This window comes from Fundulus heteroclitus, unplaced genomic scaffold, assembly GCF_011125445.2.
Source record: "Fundulus heteroclitus isolate FHET01 unplaced genomic scaffold, MU-UCD_Fhet_4.1 scaffold_109, whole genome shotgun sequence".
Classification (NCBI taxonomy): Eukaryota; Metazoa; Chordata; class Actinopteri; order Cyprinodontiformes; family Fundulidae; genus Fundulus; species Fundulus heteroclitus.
The window spans coordinates 330,524-357,397 of record NW_023396522.1 but is presented as its reverse complement, the minus strand read 5'-3'; the positions used below and the strand labels follow the sequence as shown (position 1 = coordinate 357,397).

Here is a 26,874-nt window from a genome sequence, read left to right as displayed (position 1 = left end):
AAAGGACAAAACTGCTCAATATCTTCAGCAAGCTCTGCTAGTGCTAGCAATGATGCTATATTAGCCGCAGTCAACAGGAATGGTGCTGAGCTATCTAACGTTTCACAACCTATGGAAGAAATGAAGAAGACAATAGAAGAGCTCTTGGATATTATAGTCACATGCAGAATGGGAAAGTCAGACTGAACAACATTTAGACGGCATGGATGAGGCACTCTCTAGTGCACACGTTCGCATCACAGCATTGGGAAACTATGTGCGGTGACCTGCAGAGGGCTAATGGCCTGCTCAAAGCTAAGCTAAATAATTTGGAGGGTCACTCTCACAGGCTCAACATCTTGATTACAGGAATTGTGGAGGAAGAAGAAGAGAAGGGTAACCCCACAGATTTTGTATCTCAACTATTAGTCCAGCTACTTCGTCCAAATAATTTCACAAAGCCCATCAGAATTGATCATGCTCAATGCAGCCTCAAATCCAAACCTCAAGATGATGAACCCCCGTATGTTACTATTGTAACGAACAGAACTGACGGACCAAGAATTCAGACCAGACAGAAAGGTATGATTAAAGAAGGTTTATTAAAGGACAGGTTGTGGCTAGAAACCAGCTTGACAGTGTTGTGCAATTTTACAGTGTTTAAAGTTATTTAATGTTTCATAAATAACTCTGTCTGTTAAGTATTGTCTGGTGATGATCAGCTCTTAAGATGATATCAAAACAATGGTTCAAAGGGATGAATTCGAGCACTAGCGGTCTTTTTACAGCAAACTCTGCACACACATAGAATAAAGGAGTTATCCAGCAAACGCTGATAACACAAATTATAACTGCAATTGGAGTTTTAACCCTTGGATCCTTATCACAAACCAATGAAAATGTCTCAGTTGATTCAGTTGTTAACTCAAAAAGAGGTAATTCTTTAATCTTATAGACCATCCAACTTCTGGTTCAAAATAAATACAAACAATTAGTATTCCACACGTTATTATTTATTAAACAAAAATAATTCCCTGTTACAGTAATTATGTCTAATGAATACTAGGAAACTAATCGCTACGCAAGGAACATGCAAAAGAAAATAAATGAAAATAAAACAAGTCAGAATGGATTAAACAAGAGGTAGCAATTCTTAATTCAACTCACAGTTGTTTAAACTCACGTTCAAGAAGGGAGGGGCAACGCAGAAGCAAAGTGAAAAAAAAAACTTGGTCTCTGGGCTCTGTCCGACACTTTGTTTGGCCAAAACAAAAATGGAGCTTGTCGATTGCTGGAAGGTAGCGGCTTCCAGTGGGATCAAAAATTAATTCAAAGTACTTTTAAAGTCGACCTCCTGCATAGGAACAGGGAGAAGTTGGTTCGGCAACTCAGACCAGCGAGGACTCGAAACCTTGCCATATGGGGAAATCCCAACGGGATGAACAGCTGTATGTCTTCCCAGTTGGCGTGGTGCCAGTGAAGAAGAGAGAATCGAGCGTGTGGGCGCTTTTTATATCCTCTCATAGCAACGAGATAACTTTGCTAGGGCCGGTCACAGACATGAATACGTAGACGCCGCGTTCTTGGGTGAGAGGCGTGCCGACAGAGCGGCCATCTTAGGTCAGACCAAGCTGCAGTCAGACAGAATAAACGTCAATTCAGGAAAGTGTACTTTATGTTTTTAGACACTCTGAATCCGGTGAATTCTCACCCGATTTCCAAATAAATCAACTGACTGAAAACGTCGCACCTTTAGGGGCTACATGGGACCAATTGATTTAATTAAATGATTGTCTAACTTAATAGATAATTTTGATTTTGTATTGAAAGTAAGCAAACTTCCAGAGCTAAGTCCCAGGAAGCCCGAATTTTACTCCGCTTATGGGTGCGCAAATAAAAGGACACTAGGAACCAGATCCTGGGGAATTACCTTCCATGAGTAAGATTTTATGATAGATAATCCTCATGCTTTACAGTTACAGTTTTTCCGGCATAACCACAATATGTGCTAATGGGTAGCAGGAATGGAAGTAGAGAAAAGTACATTAAGCACCAAAAACAAACATATACATATACATATATATATATATATACATATATATATATACATATACATATATATATATACATATATATATATATATATATTATATATTATACATATATACATATATATATACATATACTATTATATATATAATACATTATACACATATACATATACATAGATATACATATACTATATATATACACATATACTATATATAGATATACATATACATATATACACATATACTATATATACTACATATACATATATATATATATACATAGACATAGATATATATACATATACCATATATATATATACAGATACATATATCTATATATTCTAGATATAATATACATATATACTATACATATACATATATATAATACCTCATATCATACATATAAATATATAGTAATACTACATATACATATATATATCATATATACATACATACATATATATATACATACATATATACAGATACATATATATATATACATATAACAGTATATATATATATATACATACATACATACATACATATATATATACATATACATATACTATAGATATATAGATCAGATAGAGAGAGATACATAGACAGATAGAGAGACACATATACATACATAGAGACAGACATACATACATACATACAGACAGACACATACATACAGACATACAGACATACACATATATATATATATATAGAGATACATAGATATATATATATAGATATATATACATATATATATATACATATACATACATATACATATATATATACATACATACATACATACACATACATACATACATTATATATATATATATATATATATATATATATATATATATATATCATTTCGAAATGCTGTTAAGGGCACCTCTGCTCTCACTTGTCTGTATATAGTTTTGCTCCTATGTAGATCAGTGCTGTTGTCTGTAGATCGGTATATATATAGCCTATATACACAGTATATACACAGTATATAAATACACAGTATATATATATATATATATATATATATATATATATATATATATATATAGTTTTGATTCTGGATAAATATGTGTAATCTGTCTGAAAGGTCACGAGCATTGTGAACATATGATTAAAATGAGATCTGAGCTGCCTCCTATTCATTTTGACAGCAGATGTCGGATCTGTGGTCTGACCCAAGATGGCCGCCCTGTAGGCATGTCGGCCTAGCGGCCGGCAGCGTACAATGGGGCGTCTACGTATATGATGTCTATGGGGCCGGTGGTTTTGTTGACCGTGTTGCACACTGGGAGTCAGTGGCCATTTTGACCATGTTGCATGCTGGGAGTTGGAGTCTGTCATATCATAAGATTGGCATTACACCCGGAAATTGGCAACCACATCTCACAATTCATTGCAAAATCCCATGTCCTTTAGAGCCCCATTGTTTTCTCAGTCAGGAAACAAAAAATTATATTTAACTTAAGATTGCTTACCAAGTGAACAAGACATCTCTAAGAAGCAAAGTTTTGCCAAGAAAAATAAGATTTATTATAAAACAAAAAAACAGATGAAAGACCAGTGATTACATAATATGATTAGATAAGCATGATTATATGGGGGGAATTGTAAAAGTTACTGCCCCCTGTTGGTGGTTGGAGTCCCGTGTGTCCTCTCTGGTTCTTTCCCCATAAAGCAATTACACTAATAAACTTCTTTAACACTTTTAATCTAAATAAGACAGAGAAAAGATTACAGATTTGCTCTGAGGCTCTTGACAGGTACCAACACAGGAAAAAGGAATAAGTGAGAGCAAGCCCCAAATGATGATTACATTGGCTGTTATAGAACCTAAGCACCACTCGCAAGGGTGTGCGCTCCTCCCATTGTCGTTAGCAGAAAACCTGTCACCACTGGGGTGTTAGGTGATAGATTGTGAAATAGCAGGGTGTCCAAGACTGTCTATGTGTGCATGCTGCCCCTGAGATAAGTGGCTGTTCCCTTTTTCAATCTATTTGTCCATATCTATGTATGTCACATCGATGACATACAGTGTCTGTATGAATCATCTCAGATTTTCCTAATAACCGTTTTCAACAGCTCTAACAACCTGTAGCTTCATGTAATCTCTAATACATCCCCTTGATGATGACCAATAGACCCCAGTTGGTGAGGATAGGGAATCGCATGTCTGCTCCACTGATCCTCAACACAGGAAAGTTGTGTCCTTAGAAAGTTGTGTCTATTGGTTGTCCCACGTGCCAATCATTCTGACGTGCACAAGTAACACCAGTGTCCTTGCTCTTTCCTTTCTAGTTTTTGCTTGCTGACTGTGTATGCACAGTACAACTCTAGTGTTTATGTATCAGGTTATCTTAGAGGTTAGCCATTCATTGTAACTCCGCTGCTCTCACTGTAAACTTTGAACATGGCTGACAGTCGCAAGAAGCAAACCGTGTTCATGTTTATGAGAAGAAAAGGAAGGCCTCAGTAGAAAAAATAAGACTAGAGATGATTTGGGAGATTTTTTTCATGCGAGACGAGACCCCTGAAGAGCGGAAGAGCAAGGAGTCTTGTGCATGTGCAATTATTCAAAAAGGGACTTGGAGAAACTTTCGGGAAAAATGGCTGACACTAGCTTTAATAACTAAACTCTATTAATGTTCCTTAATAGTTTAAGCACACAAAACAAATGAATGTGATGAATTTGAAATTCTTCACTTTGGGCTCTGGCTCTTGTATAAAAAAAGATATTTTCTGAAACTAAAATTCATGTAAGAGATTTATTACTTGTTTTGTGGTTCTTATCCATGGCAGGTTGTGCTCAACTGCCCCATAGTCAAAGGGATGAAGTATAATCAAGCAACAGCACACTTTCACCAATGGCGAGATCCCAAACAAGTGTGGGGCTTAAACTTTGGGAGTAAAGAAGATGCAACTATTTTTGCCAACTCCATGATGCTTGCACTAGAGGCTCTCAGTGCATTTGGAAGTGTAGGTACCCCAAGCTGAACAAGGCTTGTCCAGGTCAGAGAGTGAAAAGAGTTTCTGTTCAGACTGGAGCAGCAAAGGCAGGAACAGCAAGAGAAAGAGCAAATGAGGTCCCCTACTTCCTCTGCACCACCAGCTGCTCCTCCAGCACCACCACAGCCTCACCTAGGTCCAACTTCACCCCACACTGACACTTGTCCACCAGCACCTCCTCCCCTTCCGTCTGGTGTTATAGTCCCACCAGCTCCACCTCCACCCCCTGCAGGAGGAAGTGGAGACGTTAGAGGACAAGGGGCCAGCAATGATCTTGCAGCTGCTCTTGCAGGAGCTAAATTGCGGAAAACGGTCAAGGTAAAGACACCAAGCGGAATGTATTAAGTCAGTATGTAAAAACGAGGACATTTTCTGACTCCGACGAGGCAATTCACTAAGCAGTGAAATTGCCTTAAGTTACCCCAGGGGTGTTCAACATCAGTCCCCAAGGACTAGTATCCTGCTTGTTCAAGAAGTGTACCTCCCAGCTCTAACATTGCAATTCAAATGGTCAAGTAATGAACATTTCCTTTGATTCAGGTTGGGTATACCCATGGAAGCTCTAAAGCAAAACAAAGAAACTGACTTTGGAAATCTGAACGAGTCCCTTCACCATTTTAGCAATTTAATTGGGTTCCATTTTACATAAATCAACATACATACATATTGAGTTATCCCCAAATGCATCAATAAAACCTTTAAATATATACTATACAGAGAGATGCTATTTGCTTGGTAGAACTGCAGTAGGAGCCAGTAAATATCAGGTCAATGTCTTAACTATATGGAAATTGAATTGAATTCTAATCAAAATAAGACCCCAAATTTCCCCATTGTGAAACAATAAAAGTAATGGTATCTCTTATCCTTAATTGACAACGAGGAAACTTTGTGAATCAGTGGTTTTGATCTCTAACCTGTTTTTGCTCACATGAAGTGGAAGAACAAAACCTAACTGGAGCCATTTTTTATTTATTAAGGAGGAGGGGGTGGCATCAGCCCCAGTTTCCAAACAGTCATCATCATCTGGTGGAGGTGGAGAAGGTGGCCTAATGGGAGAAATGAGTGCAATTCTTGCAAGGAGGTGAGCTCCTACTTAAGCAATGTATACAAGTCTATATAGACCTGTTTTATGTTGTATCTTTGGTAATTACATGAAGACAACTATAAATCCACTATCAATGGATAAAATGTTTCTAAGCCCCTAAAACACACCTTTTGGTAAATCTGTACACATAGGCATTTGTCGTGAGTAAAATGATCCATTAATCATAGCATCGAGCGCACATTAGTAAAGATCTATTTTTTTCACCTTGTTTTAAAGAACCAGACAATCATTTCAAAAGATTCAGTTTTGAAATGATTGGCTCATAGTCCCAATTGGTTGCTTGAAAGAAAGAAAGGCAGGCAGAAAACATGCAGTAGGTGACCTGGGGTTGGGATTTGAACCCATGACAGCTGTGTTGAGGACCATGACTGCCATATATGGTACACCTACTCCACTACTGAGCTACACAGTGTCCCATAAAAACAATGTTGCAGGCCTATATGCCAGCAAAAATATTGCTAATGTTGTCATGATGAACCCGCATCTATACCCATTGACACTGAAATCCAGTTTGACATCAATGCGTTACTGGTGCCTGTTCACAGATGGTAAGCAAACAAGGGCACTCTGGACAGGTTGACAGTCAACCACAGGACTCACAGGAGACATAGCTCCCTTTACAAAAATAAACTGTACTAAGTTTAACTAATGAACACAAAGGATGAAAAGAACTGGAATAAGAATTAGACAAATATTCAATTTAACAAGAACTGAAGGGACTCAAAATGCTGTGGTAACACTTATATACTGTAACTGGCATCATAAGTAAATACCGACTTGGAGACTTTACTCAGGAAAATTACCGCCTTATCTGGGTGAATCCCACCAACGTAAATTGTGCTGTTAAAATGAGGCTGTCTATGAACTTAATAAGCCCCCAGCAGTTTTCAGACTCTGTATGTGCATCTTTAAATAAAAGCGATGAAGTGGGAAATCAGAGGACCAAAAACAACTAGAACTGCAAGCAGTTATTAACGGGTTCCAAGCCCACCCACGCCCCCTTGAGCATGTTCCTGGACTTCAGTTCAGCATTCAACACCATCATCCTACAGCATCTGGTGGAGAGTGGTGAGGACAGCAGAAGGGATCATCGGGGCTCCTCTCCCCTCCATTAAGGACATTTCATCCCAGCGCTAAATGTCCCGAGCCCATAACATCAGAGACCCCTCACACCCCCACCATGGACTGTTCTCCCTGCTGCCCAATGGGAAAAGGTTCCATAGCATCCGCTGCAGGTCCACCAGGTTCTGCAACAGCTTTTTCCCCATTGCCATCAGACTGTTGAACTCTAAACAGCTATAGTAAAAGAGCATATGTATACATATATACCATGGGTTAAAGCAAAAATAATCAGTTTGACTGAAACATTTTTCAAGTCAGCCCATACAGTCCCGGTCCGTGGACATCATGCCACATCAGTTACCTCACTTGCTTATTGTGCAAAGTCAACATTAACCAAATCTGGTAGGTCTACAATATCCATTGACCATTCCCGTATCTCTCCTACCTTTCAGCTTCAGAGCCTTGGCGTCATCCTGGACAGCCTCCCATCCTCTCCTTCACTTTCCACATCATCACCTGGTAACTTTCATGTCGGCAGCATCAAGTTCTTTCTTCACACTGTTACCAAACTGGTTCACAGTCCACTCACCTCTTCACTTTACAATTTCAGCTCCCTTCCCTTCCTGTCCTCCAGAAAACCTCCATAAACTGCAGCTAGTACAAAGACAGCAGCTTCATCATACATCATCTACTTCATTCCTGTACATTAACTCCACTGGCTCCCTCTCATCATCCAGAGCTCTGCCATCCAGAACTGTGAACACGGCCACCACTTTGCCCATATTTGGGCACATCACATGATGTGACGTCACATCCCGTGCTGTTGTTCAATATACATTCAATATAAACCAATCCTATGATCATACAAGGCCAACCACAACCATGGACAATGCAGGACACATAACCAACACTATGATGACGTCATATATTTAAATTTAACACAGATCGCACATTACAATAATCAGTCTGTTTTTCTATTATTGCACAGCAATCAATTATCACAACTCATGAGTTAATAAAAAAGGCAATTTTTAACTTTTTTGAAGTCTAATAAAACGGTTATATTTTAACCCTGTGACTGGCGACCTGTCCAGGATGTAATCTGTGTCCCTGCCTAGGAAGAGCCACCTGCCGCCCCCCCCACCCCACCCCTATTACCCTGTTTCCCCATCAGATAGCGCTTGACGTCACACCTGTACCGAAAAGCGGGTATAGAAAATCCATGGATGGATGGGATGTTCAATTTTTGAAGTTCAATAAAATTGCTCAAAGTTTATCAGAAAAAAAACATTACTTGCTTTTTAAGATGAACACTTTAATTAGAAAAATGTTATTAAACTTTGCATAAAGTTAAATATTGCTGTAGGTCATCTTGGCTGCTGTAGCTCGTCTCTCTGGCGGGTGATTTTGGGTTGAATAAAATTAGTCCATAGAACAACAGGAGGCTTTCTCAGCTGGTTCTAGTGCGACTTGGTTCTACAGTGTCGTTTCACTTCGCCCTCCACTCTTTAAAAAAAAAAAAAAAAAACTTGACAATCGCCTTTCTCTGGCCTCACCCAGTTAGAACCCGTTCTACAGTCCATATTGTAGCTGCAGTTTATAATTTTATTTGACGTAGTTTCCTTAATAATCTGCATGCATCAAAATCTTTGTGATTTTATTTAACGAGTGTCCGGGTGAGCAGCTGCTCCTGAGGTGGAGCTGCTTAGAAACAGCACGGGGTGTGACGTCACATCATGTGATGTGCCCAAATATGGGCAAAGTGGCGGCCATGTTCACAGTTCTGGATGGCAGAGATCTGGATGATGAGAGCTGTAAACTGATCACAAACTTCCTAAATTTGTTAAAATTCAACGGTTTGCTCTAAAATTCTGAAAATATTCATGAATGTCCAAGAGTGTTTTATCTAACCACACGATTTTTTTGATGGTCATTAAAAAAATGGATTTAGAGAAAAAAAATATTAAACTTTATAATCTTGTATCATTAATTTTTAAAATCTTTGGTCAAAATCGCCTGGATTTTTACCAAACTGAAAGACATGGTTATTCTGGCTGTGCTTTACAGATAGAGGCCATTTTTTATTGGGATTGACCAATATTTGTGGAAAATACATTGATTTCTCAATTTTACAAACTTTGAAAAAAACAGAGTGTGGCACTTTAAAACACTGGAATACATGCAGTGAGAGAATTGTTGCACCTTATTCAAGGAATACATCCTGAAAATCTGAGCTTGTTACACCACACAAGTGATTTTAGGTGAATTTTTGAAGTTTTCAAGTTTTTTTCCACACTTTTGGAAATAGGCCCTGCCCACTTGTTTCAATCATTACCATATTTAAGACTTTAGTTAAGGGCAATGTCCGGAAGGGAATGAAGAAGGTTTTGTAAAAATCCGATCAGCCATTCTTGCGTAGTAGATTTCTTGACATCACAGCGCCCCCTAGTGATGGACGATCCTCAAATGTGGGTCACATGTGCAAAATCTTATTTGGACAATGGGTTATGAAGGACATGTCAAAATCTGTTATGGTTTTACAATCAGCAATTACATTTAGAGCTAGCTAGCTAACAATCACTTATTTTAGCGTTACTTTTCGAAAAAGTCAAAATTCAAAAATCCACCGCGATAACTTTTTTTATTTGTCCATGACACGCTTATATATAAAGTTTTGCGCGGATTGCACAAAAAATGTAGGAGGAGGTTAACAAGAAAGGTTTAACCTTTGTAGCCAAGTAGCGCGAAAACTAGCTGGAAATTGAAGGGTGTGCCAATTCACTTTATTTTGCAGAATCATCCAATAAACAAAGTTACATCAAGTTTTTGAGTGTAGGACCAGTAGTTTGGTGGTTACAGGCGTAAACGCATTGTCCTTTGTTATAGCGCCCCCTAGTTGTTGAGGGGTCTGAATTTCTGGGTATGAGTAGCGGTGCACATTCTGTACTTGGATACCTGATTCAATAGGTTCGTTACAAATCCGCGTGGGCTCCACAACGCGTTTTAGCGGAGAATAATAATTACCCGTAATAATAATAATAATAACTAGAACTGCAAGCAGTTATTAACGGGTTCCAAGCTCACGCACCGCCCCCTTTGAGCATGTTCCTGGACTTCAGCGTTCAACACCCTCATCCCACAGCATCTTGTGGAGAGTGGTGAGGACAGCAGAAGGGATCATCAGGGCTTCTCTTCCCTCCATTAAGGACATTGCATCCCAGCGCTGCATGTCCCAAGCACATATCATCATCAGAGACCCCTCACACCCCCACCGTGGACTGTTTTCCCTGCTGCCCAATGGGAAAAGGTTTTGCAGCATCCACTACAGGTCCACCAGGTTCTGCAACAGCTTTTTCCCTGTTGCCATCAGTCTGTTGTACTGTTAAACTCTAAACTGGACTCTACACCATATTTGCACATTTTCCTCATTACCAACGTTGCCCAACTTTTATTATCCTTTTAAAAAAAAAAATACACAACGTTAATGCATTTTTGCACAAATGCCTTTTGCATAATTTTTGTACATAAACAACAGTTGAACATTTTTCTACACACTGTCTCCTGCATTGTTTACTTTTGATCACTGTGACAAAGCCTTTGGTAAATACATTTTGTCAGAAAATGTTATTGTGCACAAAATATCAATGGAGGACAAATTTGTGTATTTGTTTCACCACAATTTTATTAAAAACAATACAAACAATGTAAAGAAGCACAAAAAATATTTCAGTAAAAGATACATGTAAACTTAACACATTTGAGCAAAATTCCGTTTTTCCTGTGTCCTGTTTGGCATGGTGGCAGTTAGAATTGTTGTCTGATTGCCATTGAGAGCCGAACAGTTTTGCTTTTACCAGTGGAACAACATATGACTTTTACCATAAAGTTGTTATATACACTTGGTAAGGAGATGCTTTAAAATAAACAAAACGTTTCCAAAAAACTTAAATACCCAAATTGGAAAATCACTGTAAACATGCAAAACATTTGAAAATTAAAAAGCAATTAAACAAAAACAAAAATCAATAATAAAATTTGGAAAAAATAAAAAAAATGTGAGAAAAAAAATTAGATTGTCAAAAGTTGTCTTAAATAAATGAGAACAAGTACACAAAAGATTTCAATCTGTAAAAAGATTTAAAAAGTGTAAATTTTAAAAAGTAATCAAAAATTGCAAAATGTGACAAAACGATACATTTGCAAACTTAAAAAAAGTTGCAAAAAAGACTCAAGTAAAAAAATTAACACAAATGTGCAGAAAAAAAATGAAGTTTAGAAGAAAAAAAGCATAAATGCGAATACAATATACAAAAATAAAGCAAACAAAAATCAAGAGTTATCAAAACCTGTGGAAGCAAATGTGACTGAAGTAATTTGTTTATGTAATGTGTGCAAGTTGGTCTTAGGGGACCCTTGTTCTTGATTATCTATGCCTATTTTGTATCCAAGTATGGCAATTTTTTGGTTAATTGAATTGGTGTTTCTTCTCTGTTGTTCTGTTCCTTCCATTATGCGTGTTTATCGTAGATTGGCATTTATTTATTATCAATGATAGAATTGGTAGGCAGATCTATTCAGCTCAATAAGGTTTTTGGAGCACAACAAATATTGACTGTTGAAGATATTAGAAAAGTGAATACAGTTATATTTTTGTTTTATGGGTCTGAGGTTGAATGTATCAGAACTTCATGATATGCGTTTTACCTTTTTAGTAATGATCTAAAAAAAGGGGGGGGGCTTTCTGCATATCTAAAATATAAGATTATTTTTGCTCAAATGAAAGTCATGAAGATGCTGTTGTGGTAGCTGTAGTACGTCGGTATAACTGTAGCACTGACTGTTGTTGGACCAAAGTCCTTAATGTAAATGTGGTCGATTAAAGTCTCACCGTCAGTTGTTGGTGTGGTTACTATTTGATTGTATAATCTTTGACCCATGAAATCCAGTATGGAATTAGAAGTCAGAGCATTGTCATTGAAGTCACCCAGAACAATCTTTGGTCCAGAAAGGGTATCGAAAAGGCTTAAAGCAGTACCCAAGCGCATCTTAAAATGAGAGATGTTATATGATGGTGGACGGTACAACAGTAACACGTTATAGTCATGAGGTTGTACATTAAATACAATTGCTTCTAAATCGTCATACTGTACATCAAGAATATTAAAAGCAATCGTATTTTTGTAGAAAACACCAATACCACCATGATTTCTATTTTTCAAGGTGCAAGTGTTAGCTGTGTCAATGTATGATTGGGATCTTGTTTTGTGTTTGAATATCCAACCTGGCATTTCTACAAAGTTGAGCGGTTTATTGTCTTCAAGCCATGTCTCTGTTAGACATATTATGTCTGTATCCAACATCTTAAGGTTACTTTTAAGATCTTTTATATGATTTGGTAACCCTTGGATGTTGTGTAGACTGAGAGATAGATTGCTGTTGGGTACTGGGTTTAATGAAGGGCTAATGAAGGTAGTCATTACTTTTAGATTGTCTTCTATGTCAGGCTTTGCATAAATTGCAGTGGGTTTGAAATCTTGTATGACAAGGTTGTCAACTGATTTGACTCGACATAATGCTACATAAGCTTGGCCAGCAGCAAAGATTTTTTTGAATGATACCACAGCTCTGTCTAATGTTAGGCCTTGCACCTTGTGAATAGTGCATGCCCAAGCAAGTCGTAATGGAAACTGTCTTCTAATGCCTCCAGTGTATGCCAATTTGTCTTCATCTTGATGTATTGGAGTTGCATATTTACGTTCTGGATCAGAACAGGGGAATTTATATCTCAGTTTTGTACCTATTCTCTTGTCATCAAAGTGTACATAAATCGTATGTGCAATGCGTTTTTCAGAAAACTTGATTTGAATTACAGTACCAAACACTCCATTAACCAGACCGTCTGAAATGTCCAAGTTTTTGATCAGCATCACTCTAGCTTTTGTCCCAACACTTAATAGTTTTCCCAAATATGTGTTTTCATGAGTAGCTTGTGTTTGAGATAATTTTTTAGCTGATGGTTTTTTTGAATTTTTACAAGAGACATTTGGCTGTGGTTTTGAAATAAAGGTTTGGTTACTAGGTGGTCTAGGAAAATTGAACCTACATGGTGTGCCCTTCTTTTTACACGTTATAGAATGTTTTCTGCTGTGCATCTGAACACTAGAGACAACTTCATGCATGGGGTCACTTTCAGGTGGAAGCTCACATGTCACATATTTGTCAATAAATGTAATAACTTCTTCATTGGCGTTTACACCAATCTTAGGTGACTCCACCCAAAAAAGGCAGTGTGTGTGACAACTGCCACGTTGCTGGAATTCTACTCTGTAAAAGTAATCAATGACCTTTCCAATAGGTTGAGCTGGAGACATTATGACTTCTTTTAACAAACAATGAAACCTATGGTCAAACATTCTAGCTGCTGTTACAGGATTATTTTTTAACAAGTCACACTTTTGGGTCCATTCCATGTCAGCAATATTGCCTATGACATTGTCTGCAAACATAAATGCTTCCATAAATTCTGGCCAGCGTAAATCAGCAGAAGAAAATGACATAAAGAATGTGGGAATTCCAAGAGTTCTCACCCTGGCCATCAAGTCCTTCTGAACACCTTGCCAAAATACAGGTGTGCCTCTAATTGGTTTCAAAAACTTGTAGCCCATATCATAGTTTAAGAGGTCTTTCAAAAAGTCTGGGTTGTTAGATGAAGATGACGCAACATCAGTGTTATGCTGTCCCTGATATCCTTTTCTCAAAGCTATTGATACATTGGAAACCACTTGATTAATTTCAGACAAGTATTGTGCATAGAAAATATATTCCAAATTCTTTCCAAATCTGCCATCTGAATTTAATATTCTGCTTTTTAGATATTTAGCAAGTGTAATTCGGTGATCTCTCTGTTCGTGGAAGGTGCCTGTTCCTTTTGGGAAAAGGACAGGAAAACACTTTGCCTCATTAGCAATGTCACTGAGCAATCTTATTACAGGGCTATTTCCTTCAGCAGGAGCAACAGATTAAATACTTTCAAAGTGATTGTCCAGAATTTCTTGTGTGATGTCAACAGGTTGCAAGCATGTATCCAAATACATTCAATGGCGCTGGTTATCAGTGTAATGTTCTGGAACATCAACAGAGCCACAAGCAGGCTGGCCAGGCACAGAGCCACAAGCAGGCTGGCCAGGCACAGAGCCACAAGCAGGCTGGCCAGGCACAGAGCCACAAGCAGGCTGGCCAGGCACAGAGCCACAAGCAGGCTGGCCAGGCACAGAGCCACAAGCAGGCTGGCCAGGCACAGAGCCACAAGCAGGCTGGCCAGGCACAGAGCCACAAGCAGGCTGGCCAGCCTCTTCAATTGTAACCTTTTCCAACGGATTAGACCACTCGTTGTTGATATGTACAGTGTACCACTTGTTCTGGGCTTTTAAAAAGTTCAGAGCATTATGAACTTTTTGCGTGTTCACATACTGATACTCATAGTGACCCTTGAATGTTAGTTTACGTTTTAGTTTAACTCAAACCATCAGATCTTGATCATCTAATCTTGGAAGAATATTACAAACAGCATCACTGCTTGATGGCACGCATGTCACAGGCCCATGAACCCCGTTTTGGCCTCCCTTTGGTAAAGCTAAAAGTTTCATAAGGGGAATGTGTTGTGCAATCAAATGTTGTTCTAATAAATTTAGTGCATCAAGTTCTTCAGGAATATTTTAATAGATATAGCATGATCGATACTGATATACAATTCCTTGTGGTAAAGTTTTATTCGTTTACGACGGGGAGAATTGTTTCTATACCTTTCAACATTCATGTCTTGTAGCTCCAATTTAGATTCTTTACTCATGGATGCATAATTGTCTTTGCTTCTCTGTTTGACAGCTTCTTTAAAGTCTGTTTGATGTTTATATTTATATACATTTATACCTTTGCTGTACTGTTTCACGTTTTCCTGAAACTCAGGATCATTTGCATATTTATCTTTGCTGTACTGTTTGACCTCTTCCTGGAACCCAAGATCATTTGTGTATTTATCTTTACTGTACTGTTTGACCTTTTCCTGAAATACAAGATCATTGCGATACTTGCTCTTGCTGTACTGTTTCACTTTTTCTTGAAACCCAGCCTTATTGGCATACCTGTTATCCAAATTGTACCTCTTTCTCTTTTGTCTTTTTTCTCTGGTATCTACTTTTCTACAGCTTGCGATTTCGTCTTTGTTAATGCTATGGTGTTTTACATGACATGAAGTCAAACCGATACACTCATTAGAGACTGTTACACAGGTTATGGGTTCATAATGACAACTGTTGTAATGATTAAGGTAGAGTCCCTTGCAATGGACATCTGTATTGCTGGAAGTATATCTTAACCATTTTTCGGCACTATATGTGTATGTCAACATGAAAGAAATCTGCTGCAGCCTGAATTTCCACTTCAGTGGCCCAAGTTCCCACATACTTCATTTTTGAAGTAGTTACATATTGTTGCACAGATGTGTACTGAGGTCTAATTATTTTTGAGTACATCTCTGGATTTGCAAGAATCTGTTTTACAATAGCATAACGAAGACACCTATGCTTTTCTTCAGATCCACTAAAAACATAGGAAAAAATAATTTCCATCTGACTTTATACTTGTGGCTGCACAAGGCACAGGTTGATCTACAGTAATGCTGGTAACAGTCTTCTCTTCCTGAAAACTTGGGACAAGGTTAAGCTTTGTGCAGATTCTCCTTTTTTCAGTCAATGTCAGTGGACTAAATGTGAGGCTGTTGCAATTACTGTGAGACACTATCTTCACAGAGTCATCAGTTACATGACCTGGTTCCAAAGAAACAACATGCACATCTGGGCTTGCCATACTTGCAAAACTGTCATGCAATGCTACACTGTCAGTATCCATTCCACCAGTCCTAGCAGAAGATGTTCCATCACTAATAACCTTAACACCAGTAACTTCAAACAAGTGGTCTGCATCATGCAGATCATCATCACCTAATAAAGACTGAACTAGGTTTGTAATGTGCATGTTAAATAAATCAACTGTGGCATGGTGTGCAAGAATACTGGAGCCATTTATATCCAGACCACCATCATCACCACGTGCATGTGGATCAAAGACTGAAAACCCAGACTCATGCTTCAAAACTGCACATGTGTTGTTCATAATTGTGATTAGGCAGACGTTGTTGTTGTCATAGAGTGCTCTTTGTAAAGCCTTATCTAGAGGCATAGCAACATTGTCAAGAGCCTGATCATATTCTTGGATGTTAACATGTCCAGTAAGTGTGTCTAAATATTGTAGGGTGAATGCGTTTCCATCCAATGTGTAATTTGCGGGTAATTCCCCGACAAAAAGTATCCACTACCATTGACATCACTAATCATGTCATGCTGCTTCATGAAAGTGTACATTGTATCACCTTTTATCAAAAGTCTATCAATATCATTTGTTGACCAGGTTCTTGCATTGTGAATGGCATTAGTCACGATAGCAGTATTGGTGGCACACGGTTTTGATTTATTTGAACCAAAGTGGTCATGGCCCTGGTGAAATGAACCTCTTGTAATTAGTGTGTGATCAGGAAGACTTCTCTTACCGTTTTTGGTGACAGTTTCCTCACCAGCCACTACTCTGTCACAGCCCTAATACAAAAACACAAGGGTACAATTAGAGTTTGGGATAAGTACAATTCAAGAAATGTTTAATTGACTTCTTTGCTTGTATGCTTTGTGTGAATAGAGTTAAACATGTTCTATATACAAAGCTAAAACGTTTCACATAGTAGTTTCATGATTTAATATGAAAATTTAGAAGTGAAACACTATGTATTCATGTTATATACAGTGAGACAACCCATGATTGAAGCCTAAAGTATTTATGGCAAAATGAACCAATACATACAAATTTCACTTTACATATAAAAACAGTATTCTTTACTTCATTATAATATTGTATCTAGACGTTCAGACGTCTTCTCAATAATTTGCTTTTTTCAGACATGACATTACTTCAAATCTTAATCTTAAAGTTCTTCTGGTCGGGGTCGCCGTTTGCGACGCCCGTTTCTGTTCGGCCGGGGCCGTCGTTTGCGGTGCCCGCGCCAGACCTCTGAACCCAGCTGGGCCCGTCGATTGTGGTCCCTGAGCCACCTAACTCAGCCCCGCCGGGGTCGTCCTCCGCGACGTTTCCCTCGGACTCTGCTGTTTTGCCGGAGCCGCAGATTGCGGTCTCCGCGCCTCCAGACTCTGCCTCGTCGGGGCCGCCCTCCTCGAGGCTTTAGACGGGGGGCCTGTGCTTGTTTGTTGTTTTTGTTCGAGCTCTGCCTTAGTTTTGAGTAATATTGAATTCCTCAGTTTTAGAGTTATTTAGGGTTTTTTTGCTTTCCTTAGAGTACTTGAGTTTCTATTTTGCATTTGTTTTTTCTTCTGGGTTTTGCTTTAGAATTCTAGTTTTTTTACCTTAGTCTTCCAGTTATTGCTCTGTGCACTTATTCTAGCTTTAAGTTATCTAGTTTTACATTAGTTTACCTGTCCTTGTTTCTTTGTTTTGATTTTCTAGTTTTGGCTTTGGTCTTTCCTTGGGTTACCCCAGCCCTAGTTTCTAGTTTTGCTCTACTTGTTTATTTTTTGGTTTCTGTTTGGATTTTCTGGTTTTGCCTTTTGTTTTCCAGTTCTTGGTTTGATTCCTTAGCCCAGCACTTTTTGATCTCAGCGCTCCTTGCATTCATTTAGGCTTCAGATCCCTGGCTCTGAGCTGTTTCATGCTCTTTGCTTTGGTTGGTTTGAGTTTCCTTAGTTTTTGTTTTGCCTCCTAGCTCCCCTGTTATTCCTTGTCCCTGTAGTTCACCCATGTTTTTTTAGCCCTGTTTAGGTTTGTCTAGTCCCCTCTAGCCTTCAGTAGTTTTTATTTTGCTTTGACTTCCCCTGGTGTCTGTTTTTTTCTAGTCCTCCTAGTTCTTGTTTTTCCTCTGATTAGGCGCCGCCAGAGCCCTCCGGCGTTCCAATGTTGCCGGCTGAGCCCTCTGGTGCGTCAGCCTGTCGCTGCCCAGCGCACGCAGGCCGCCGCCAGAGCCCCCCGGCATTTCCTAGTCGCCGTCTGTGCCCTCTGCTTCCTGGCGTTTAGATTTTCTTTTGTTTCTTGATGTATTTGATCACCCTCAGGTTCCTGATATTTTTGATCACCCTCAGGTTCCTGATATTTTTGTTTACTCTGTTTTGGTGTTGTTGATGTTCCCGTTTCCCCTCACGCCCCGGCGTTCTCTTCCCTCACGCCCCAGCGGTTTTCCCCCTGGTGTTTCCATACGCCTGTTTTTTTTTCCCCTGCCGTTTCCATACGCCAGCCTCACTCTGCTGTCACTCCTTTACCGGTTCGTCATCATTTAACACCCTCCATGCCAGTCACCTGTGTGCCTTTGGAACCCTGCTTTTGTGTTTTCTCATTTAAGGTTAGTCCTGCCAGTTAACTCTATGAAGCTCTGTACCCTGCCAGCTGTCTCTCGTAACTCTGAAGTCTGCCTGTCGTCTCAGAGAAGCTGTGGACATTACTGCCTGTAGCGGGCCTTTTAGTCTCTCACGCCGGGCTGTCAGCTCCTGCCTTCATCTGCACCCTTGTTCCTGTGTATTCCTGGATCACTGGTTATATCACCTACATCCTGTGTGTGGTTCTGGGTTCATCAAAGACAAATCCTGACAGAATTGACTGTATACTTTTGAAACCAAAAGTATACATTATGCATATTAACACATCAGGATTACCTTTGTTTTTTGAAACGGTGCAGTTGGATTCAGCTCCACCAAAAACTCCTCCATTTCTTCTTCCACCTGTAAATAATAGGAAACAGTTTATTACAAATTATGATTTCATTGAGAAATAATTGACAATCTTAAATAAACAGGTTAACAAATACCAGCCTGTAGATGTGGTGCTTTCTTTGGTGAAGCACAGCTTTGATGTTGGCTTGAAGTTGGAGAAGCCTAAAGTTCAGAAGTGAAGAATAATGTCATGTTTTAGTAGCCAATTTAGAAAGTGAAACAAAAATATGTATACATGTCATAGATATAGTGAGTTAATACATTCCATAACATTAAAGTATTTATGCCTAAATGAAATAGACATGAATTTCACTTTACAAATAAAAAAAATAAAAAAAGTGATTTACTTTGTTATATTACTTGTTCTAAATGATTAAAAGTCTTGTCAATAATTTATACTTTTTTTAATACATGGCATTCCTTCAAATTTTAATAGCCAATTAATTTAAAGACAGTGCCAAAAATGTTTGGGATCAAAATTATACATTATACATATTAACACATTGCACATATTAACAAAACACCATTCCCCATCAGTATTACCTTTGTTTTTTGAAATGGCGCAATAGAAGCCTCTCCAAAAGTTGGTGTGTTGCCATCCCCCAAGATTTCCAGCATTTCACCATCAAACCACTTTGGATTGAGCTCCACAGAAAAGTCCATTTGTTCTTCCACCTGTAAACAATAGCAAACAGTTTATTACACCTTATGGTTTCATTAAGAATATAATTAAAAAGTTTAAATAAAAATTAGAACAAGATCTTGGTAGAAGCGGCCAAAATTAGTTTTCTCTGTAGTGTGTCTGGGCTCTCCCTTAGAGATAGGGTGAGGAGCTCAGTCATAGAGCTCCTCCCACCGGGAGGAGACCCAGATGAAGACACAGGACACGCTGGAGGGACTATGTCTCTCAGCTGGTCTGGGAATGCCTTGGGGTTCCCCCAGAGGAGCTGGCCCTATTGAAGCTCCTACCCCTGCGACCCGACCGTGGATAAGAGGAAGAAGATGGATGGTTAAATAAAAATGTTTTACAAATACTAACCTTTAAATGGAGTACTCTCTTTGGCGAAGTATAGCTTTCTTGTTTACTTGTAGTTGGAAAGGTCTATAGTTTGGCAGAAAAGAATGACAATCATAAATCTAATAAATAAATATTTGTAATACATTCAAATGTTAAGTCAAAAACAGTAAACTACTTTACCTTATTGTGAGATCCGACAATGTTCCATTCAAAGGGATCTTGTGGGGCCACAACTGGAACCTCAGGTGTACAAAGCAACTTTGAGACTTTTTCAGCAGTTGGCTTGGGAACCTGCTCAAGCATCTTTGGAGGAGAGGATGACATGGTGGGCATCACCTCCGTCTCTGCAGTTGGCTTGTGAATCTGCTCATGTGATGCCTCATATATCGCTTTATTTAGGATTTTAATCCCATCGTCACTTAGGTGTACCTTTTAACAAAATAAAAACGGTACATATTAATAATCAATTAATTTTGTTAAAGTTATACTTTATGAAACTTTTTGAATTCATTACCCCATCTCTGCTCCACAGGTGCAGTTTTCTCATTGGAAACAGCTCAGCAACTGATTTGTATGACACACCTTGAAATGCAGAAAATAGACAAATGTTAAATACTTCTTAAAATAGTAAGTTACAAATTGAGGCATTTAATTCAGAAATACTTAAAATGTGATATTTTTACAAAGCAAAAGGCTATATTGTCAGTATTTACCCAATTGCACCGATACTCTGTGGAATTCTTGTCGTAAAAAAGACTGAACCTGAGGATCCACGTTAAGTCTTGGAGGGAAATCCAACAAACACCTTTAAAAAGATATAAAGTAGGAAATTACTTAACAGTCCCTAAAAAAAAAATCTTATAAACATTTACATTTATGGTATTGTTATGAGAACCTTACAGAACACTAAATCATACCCATGCTTTTAAACACTTTAGTTATATACAGTGCATGTTTTTATTAAAAATGTCAAGCAATTGTTTTACTTGCATGTATTTATAGTGCTACATATACTTGTATTTTTGTTACTAATTTACTGCTTACAAATTTGTATCATAAACCAACACAACAGCTTACCTTCGGAAAAAGTGTGCAAACAGTTGTTAGGAGCTTTTTAAACTGTTTCCCAGCTTCACTGACAACGGTGCTTCTCTTCAAAGTGTTGCTTGGAGCTAGCAAACAGACTAAATCAGGTATTCGTGGTATCACAGCATTCAAGATTTCGGTTCTCAGGTCCAACGCTGCTCCTCCAGGGACGGCCAAGAAACCAAAGTAAAGACTCTCTTCTTTAATAGGAGCAAATCCATCCACAATAGCCCTTAGATGAGAGTCTCCGATAAAAGAGACAAACAAAAAGAAATACAAAATAGTATTATAACACTGCTTATTATTACTATTATTATTATTATTATTATTATTATTATTATTATTATTATTATTATTAAGTCAATTTATGTGTAAAATAAACTTACCTTCTTGTCTTTTGATTCTGGTGGAATAACCAGTTTGCAGGTATTGTTGGCAGAAGAGGTCGGCCAAGGTCTACTTCTATGCCGCATTCCTGTTCCTTGACCTTCCAATCAGAAAACAACAAATTTTTAGTTTAAGCTTGTTAAATCAACAGTATGCAACCAAAGCACAAATGTCACAAGTATCTATTAAACACACATACAAGCCACAAACGTGCTTTCTTGAACTTTGATTTCGACATCCAGTGGTTTGGGGTCTTCCATCTTCCTTTTAAAGGCTTGTGTACGGCGAAAACCTTTGCCGCGAGGCATCTAAAAATAAAGAAAAATAAGGTCAGCATACTATAAACTACAACAACTTCAGTCTGCAGCTACCTGGGCCAGCAGATGGGCCAAAACCACAGGTACTTGAAAGTCTACCACAACCTGTTGGCCTGCAACCACAGATAGCTAAGTGGAGGTTAAATGTTTTAAAACTGTAACAAGGAAATCCCCATCCACTGTAAAACTGGGGGACATTGTTGCTTTAAACCGACATGTTGATGAATGTGCCACGTCCTAATTGAAGTTAATAACTTAAATATTAAATTTTAAGCTTTTCTTCACCACACTGAAACATCTCCAATTCATTTGTTATTTTGTTGTTGTATCAAACAGCTCCTGCAATTACTTTGATTACTGATTACTTAAAGAAAACAAAATATATCCCAGAAATGAGTAAAGAAATGAGTAAAAGCTGTAAAATAGGACAATGACGTTTGTAACTTTAATTCTAGTAGATGACGAATTAAACACAATCCTCACACTTAAATATTTCTCCTATATACTAACAAGCTCGAGAGTGTGAAGCAAAGCTTTAAAGATGAATGTCTTAAGGTTAATTCTCTGAGATGTTCATGTAAAAATGAAAACTGATGACAAATTGAATTTGTTTAACTCAGTAAACTATTAACTTCACCTCCAAAAACAATTAATTGATTTAACTTATACAGCACAATAAGAATTCAACCAAACAACATATTTGGCCAAATTAGTTCACCTCTAATTTGGCAGGGAAAACAGCGGGAGGTTTGGTATTAAAACAAACACAGGCCGGGAGCCTGTTTGACCTCCAGCAAGAACACGGCAGAGGAGTTTTGGCGTCATGACGTATTACTTTTCGGTGGCCGCCATGTTGACTGCCTCCGCTACTCAGACTACTGCCTATGACTACCGGGCCATATTTTAATTAACCAAACAGATATTCAAGCTTTAAACCTTCACATCATTCTAGAAGTTACTTTACTTTCACAGAAAGCTCCAACTTACATCATTGCTGCTTCAAGTTAACAACGCTTCAACTCAGACTAACTAAATCTTGTAGCCTTTACCGCGTTGTGTCAGAGTGGGGGAAGGGTGAGGCTTTGTTTACAAACCAACACGCGGTGTTTTGGAACGAGGAACGGACCCGAAAAATCTACCATACCTCCCTTCATATAAGAAAGAAAATATCTAAGCAAGAACACAACAATAGTTTTGTCTTTAAAAAGTTTGTTTTAGCTGTGCAACCTGCAAGATTTTTTCATTAAAACGGCAGCAGTAAAAGCCGATCGTAACATGCACTACGTGACAATTGCAAACTACAATATTGATCAAATTCACTTACCTTTACAATTGTTCCACGTTCTTTGAACAACCTTCAGAAATGCTGGTTCTTCTTATGCTCAAGGCTGGATAATCCTTAATGCTCAGAATGTTGTCGCTGTAGAGAATGAAACAAGAGGTGTATTCCTTCACTTTATAACGGCCGTCGGCTTCCGGTTTCTTCTTCTTCTTCTTGTGTTTATTGGCAGTTGGTAAACAGCTTTCTGGTGTGCATTACCGCCACCAACTGGTGAGGAGTTTGGGGCAAAATGGCTCTATTGCCAAATATACTTATATGTATGTATCTATATGTCTATATCTATAATATTAATTTACAAATGGTAAATCTTTCAAATTATTCCTGTTATTAAACATTTAAATAAATATTGATAACATTTACTTTTTTGCAGAATATCTACGATATCAAAGTTTAAGTTTCTCCTTATTAAGATCTCTAACCAAATTCCTTCTTTCTTCTTCATATTTCTTACAATACATCACTATATGTTCTAGTATTATTTATTCTCTTATTTACTTTGATATTGAAATCTGGAACATAAAATGCAATACCTAACCCATCACTCACACTTTTAGATGCATCTTTATATATTTGAATATAGCCATAAAAACTATTAACATATTCCTGTATCAGTTTATGATTAATATTACCTTCTTTTTCCCTTTCTAACCATGTCAAATCTACTGCAGTTTCAGGTATGATCCAGGGAGGGATTACTGCTTCTTCTTCTTCTTCTTTTGGTGGTTTTATTCACTATGGACCAGAAAACTGTTTATGGAGTCTGTAATGACTCAAAGACACCTCAAGAACCGCACAGTCTGTGTATGGACGGATAAACTTGCTGGTAGAGCACCCCCATGGAGGACTTTAAACAAGCTTCCAATTAAGAAGCGAACCGGTGATCTCCAATGGAGAATTTTACATGGTGCCATCGCTACAAACTCGTTTTTATCGGTTATTAATCAGGGTGTTTTAAACGAGTGTCCTTTCTGCAGTCTGTCTGAAAATGTTTTTCATGTTTTTATGGACTACACAAGACTAAAGACCGTTTTTAGCCTTTTAACAAATGTTTTTAGTCTTTTTGGCACTGTTTTTACAACTTCTTTATTTATTGGAGGAGTGTGCCAAAACAAAAGTAATAAGGCAAAGGTCCGACTCTTAAACATTTTAATCAGTAAGGCAAAAATGGCTATTTATTTGTCCCGTAGAGACAGACTGCAGGGGGGACCTCACCTTGATGCTGTGGCTCTGTGGAAGTACAACATGAAAGCCAGGATTCGGCTGGAGTTTCACTTCCACAGAGCCACGCAGAACATGGAGGCTTTTATGCAGTTGTGGGGTTTTAACAAGATTTTTTGTGTAGTGTCTGAAAGAGGAGAGCTTCAATTTAACAAGCTCCTTATTTAAGTATTTTATGTAAATGACACTTGTTTTTAACTAAATTGTTTAACTGTTTGATCTCTTTTGTTAATAAAGTTTTGTTAAAAGTCAAAAATCTTCTTCTTCTTCTTCTTCTTCTTCTTCTTCTTCTTCTTCTTCTTCTTCTTCTTCTTCTTCTTCTTCTTCTTCTTCTTGTGTTTTATGGGGGTTGGCAAACAACTTTTGGTGCATTACTGCTAACAACTGAAATGGAGTGTGGATCTGGATTGAACTAGTCCAATATCCTACTATTACTACACAAACAAGAAAAACAAAACAAAAATCCTAAATACTCTTTATCAAAATCAGTCTTTTTGAGAAATCTCAATAATAAAGAATAACCCTCTGATTTAGAGTCCACGTCTAAAAGGTATTTTATATTTAACTTTAATTTACTGTTTTGTAATCTATTTACCAATTCATTTCTCTCAATTACATATTTACTGCAAAATAATCTAAAAAAAATAATGGACTAACTATGCTTCCTTGGGGGATACCATTTTCAACATAAATATTTCCTGATAATTGGTTTCCTATTCTTACTTGTATAGATTGATTATGAAGAAAATCCTTTATCTAGTTGAACATCGAACCACCCACTCCCATCTTCATTAATTTGATCAAAAATCCTTCCTTCCACATCATATCGTAAGCTTTTTCAATGTCAAAGAAGATATCTACCACATTCTCTTTATTAACTTGTGCCTTTCTAATTTCATGTTCCAATACCAGAACAGGATCCATTGAATTTCTACCTTTCCAGAATCCTTTGGTTTACGGTGCAGTGTGCACCCGCCGCATCTGGCAACCAATTGTATTACATTTTTTTCACCAGCAGTGTCCGCCAACATAATTTTCTGAAAATTCTTTTTTGATATGTTGGTACCTAATACGAAAAATATTCATTAAAAACCAACGGTTTGATCTAAAATTCTGAAAATATTCATGGATCTCAAAGAGTGCTTTATCTACTTACGTGATTTTTTAAATGCCCATTGAAAAAAGTGTTTGAGAGAAAAAAATTATTAAACTTTATAGTCTTGCACATTTACATTTTAATGTCTTGTAAATAACTCAAAATCGCCTGGATTTTTAACAAACTGAAATCTCTGTTTAGTGTGCATGTGCTTTAGAAATAGAGGCCATTTTTTTGGGGATTGAACAATATTTGTGGAAAATACATTGATTTCTCCATTTTACAAACTTTTAAAAGATCAGAGTGTGCAACTTTGAAAAGCCTCAATACATGCAGTGAGAGAATTGTTACACCTTATTCAAGGAATACATCCTGAAAATCTGAGATCGTTACACCACAAAATTAATTTTTAGTAATTTTTTGAAGTTTTAAAGTTTTTTTTCACACTTTTGGAAATAGGCCCCGCCCACTTGTTTCAATCATTACCATATTTAAGACTTTAGTTAAGGGCTATTACTGGAAGGGAATGAAAAAGGTTTTGTAAAAATCCGATCAGCCATTCTTGCGTAGTAGATTTCTTGACATCACAGCGCCCCCTAGTGATGGACGATCCTCAAACGCGGGTCCCATGTGCAAAATCTTATTTGGACTATGGGTTATGAAGGACATGTCAAAATCTGTTATGGTTTTACAATAATCAGCAATTACATTTAGAGCTAGCTAGCTAACAATCACTTATTTTAGCGTTACTTTTCGAAAAAGTCAAAATTCAAAAATCCAACGCGATAACTTTTATTATTTGTCCATTACATGGTTATATATGGAGTTTTGCGCGGATTGCACAAAATATGTAGGAGGAGTTTAACTAGAAAGGTTGAACCTTTGTAGCCATGTAGCGCGAAAACTAGCTGGGAAACGAAGGGTGTACCAATTCACTTTATTTTGCAGAATCATCCAATAAACAAAGTGCCATCAAGTTTTTGAGTGTAGGACCAGTAGTTTGGTGGTTACAGCCGTAAACGCATTGTCCTTTATTATAGCGCCCCCTAGTTGTTGAGGGGTCTGAATTTCTGGGTTTGAGTAGGGCCGCACGTTCTGAACTTAGATACCTGATCCAATTGATTCGTTAGAAATCCGCGTGGGCTCCACAACGCGTTTTAATTCCGTAATAATATTAATAACTAGAACTGCAAGCAGTTATTAACGGGTTCCAAGCCCACGCACCGCCCCCTTTGAGCATGTTCCTGGACTTCAGCATTCAACACCCTCATCCAAGCCCACCTACGCCGCGCCCCCTTTGAGCATGTTCCTGGACTTTAGCGTTCAACACCCTCATCCCACAGCATCTGGTGGAAAAACTGGAACATCTGGGCTTCAGCACACCC

General features: G+C 38.0%; 1 protein-coding gene and 2 long non-coding RNA genes across 3 annotated transcripts; 1 reads left to right on the top strand and 2 right to left on the bottom strand.

Moving 5' to 3' along the window:
* The first annotated feature begins 254 nt into the window (after positions 1-254).
* Positions 255-6,124, top strand: LOC105924352 (protein enabled homolog). The gene is given in 4 exon segments (XM_012860203.3): positions 255-375; positions 527-561; positions 4,830-5,354; positions 6,017-6,124. Coding segments are annotated over 4 exon segments (789 nt in total).
* A 9,385-nt stretch (positions 6,125-15,509) lies between these two features.
* LOC105922984 lies at positions 15,510-21,373 on the bottom strand. The gene is made up of 9 exons (XR_004928217.1): positions 21,121-21,373; positions 20,757-20,848; positions 20,558-20,625; positions 20,224-20,472; positions 20,065-20,127; positions 19,569-19,700; positions 19,121-19,187; positions 18,969-19,034; positions 15,510-16,856 (listed from the first exon to the last, which is right to left on the bottom strand). It is a non-coding gene; the product is annotated as an uncharacterized LOC105922984 (long non-coding RNA).
* Positions 21,374-21,516: 143 nt separating this feature from the next.
* On the bottom strand, positions 21,517-23,271 carry LOC118558205. Its single transcript, XR_004928218.1, has 3 exons — positions 23,158-23,271; positions 21,716-21,824; positions 21,517-21,616 (listed from the first exon to the last, which is right to left on the bottom strand). It is a non-coding gene; the product is annotated as an uncharacterized LOC118558205 (long non-coding RNA).
* Positions 23,272-26,874: the final 3,603 nt, after the last annotated feature.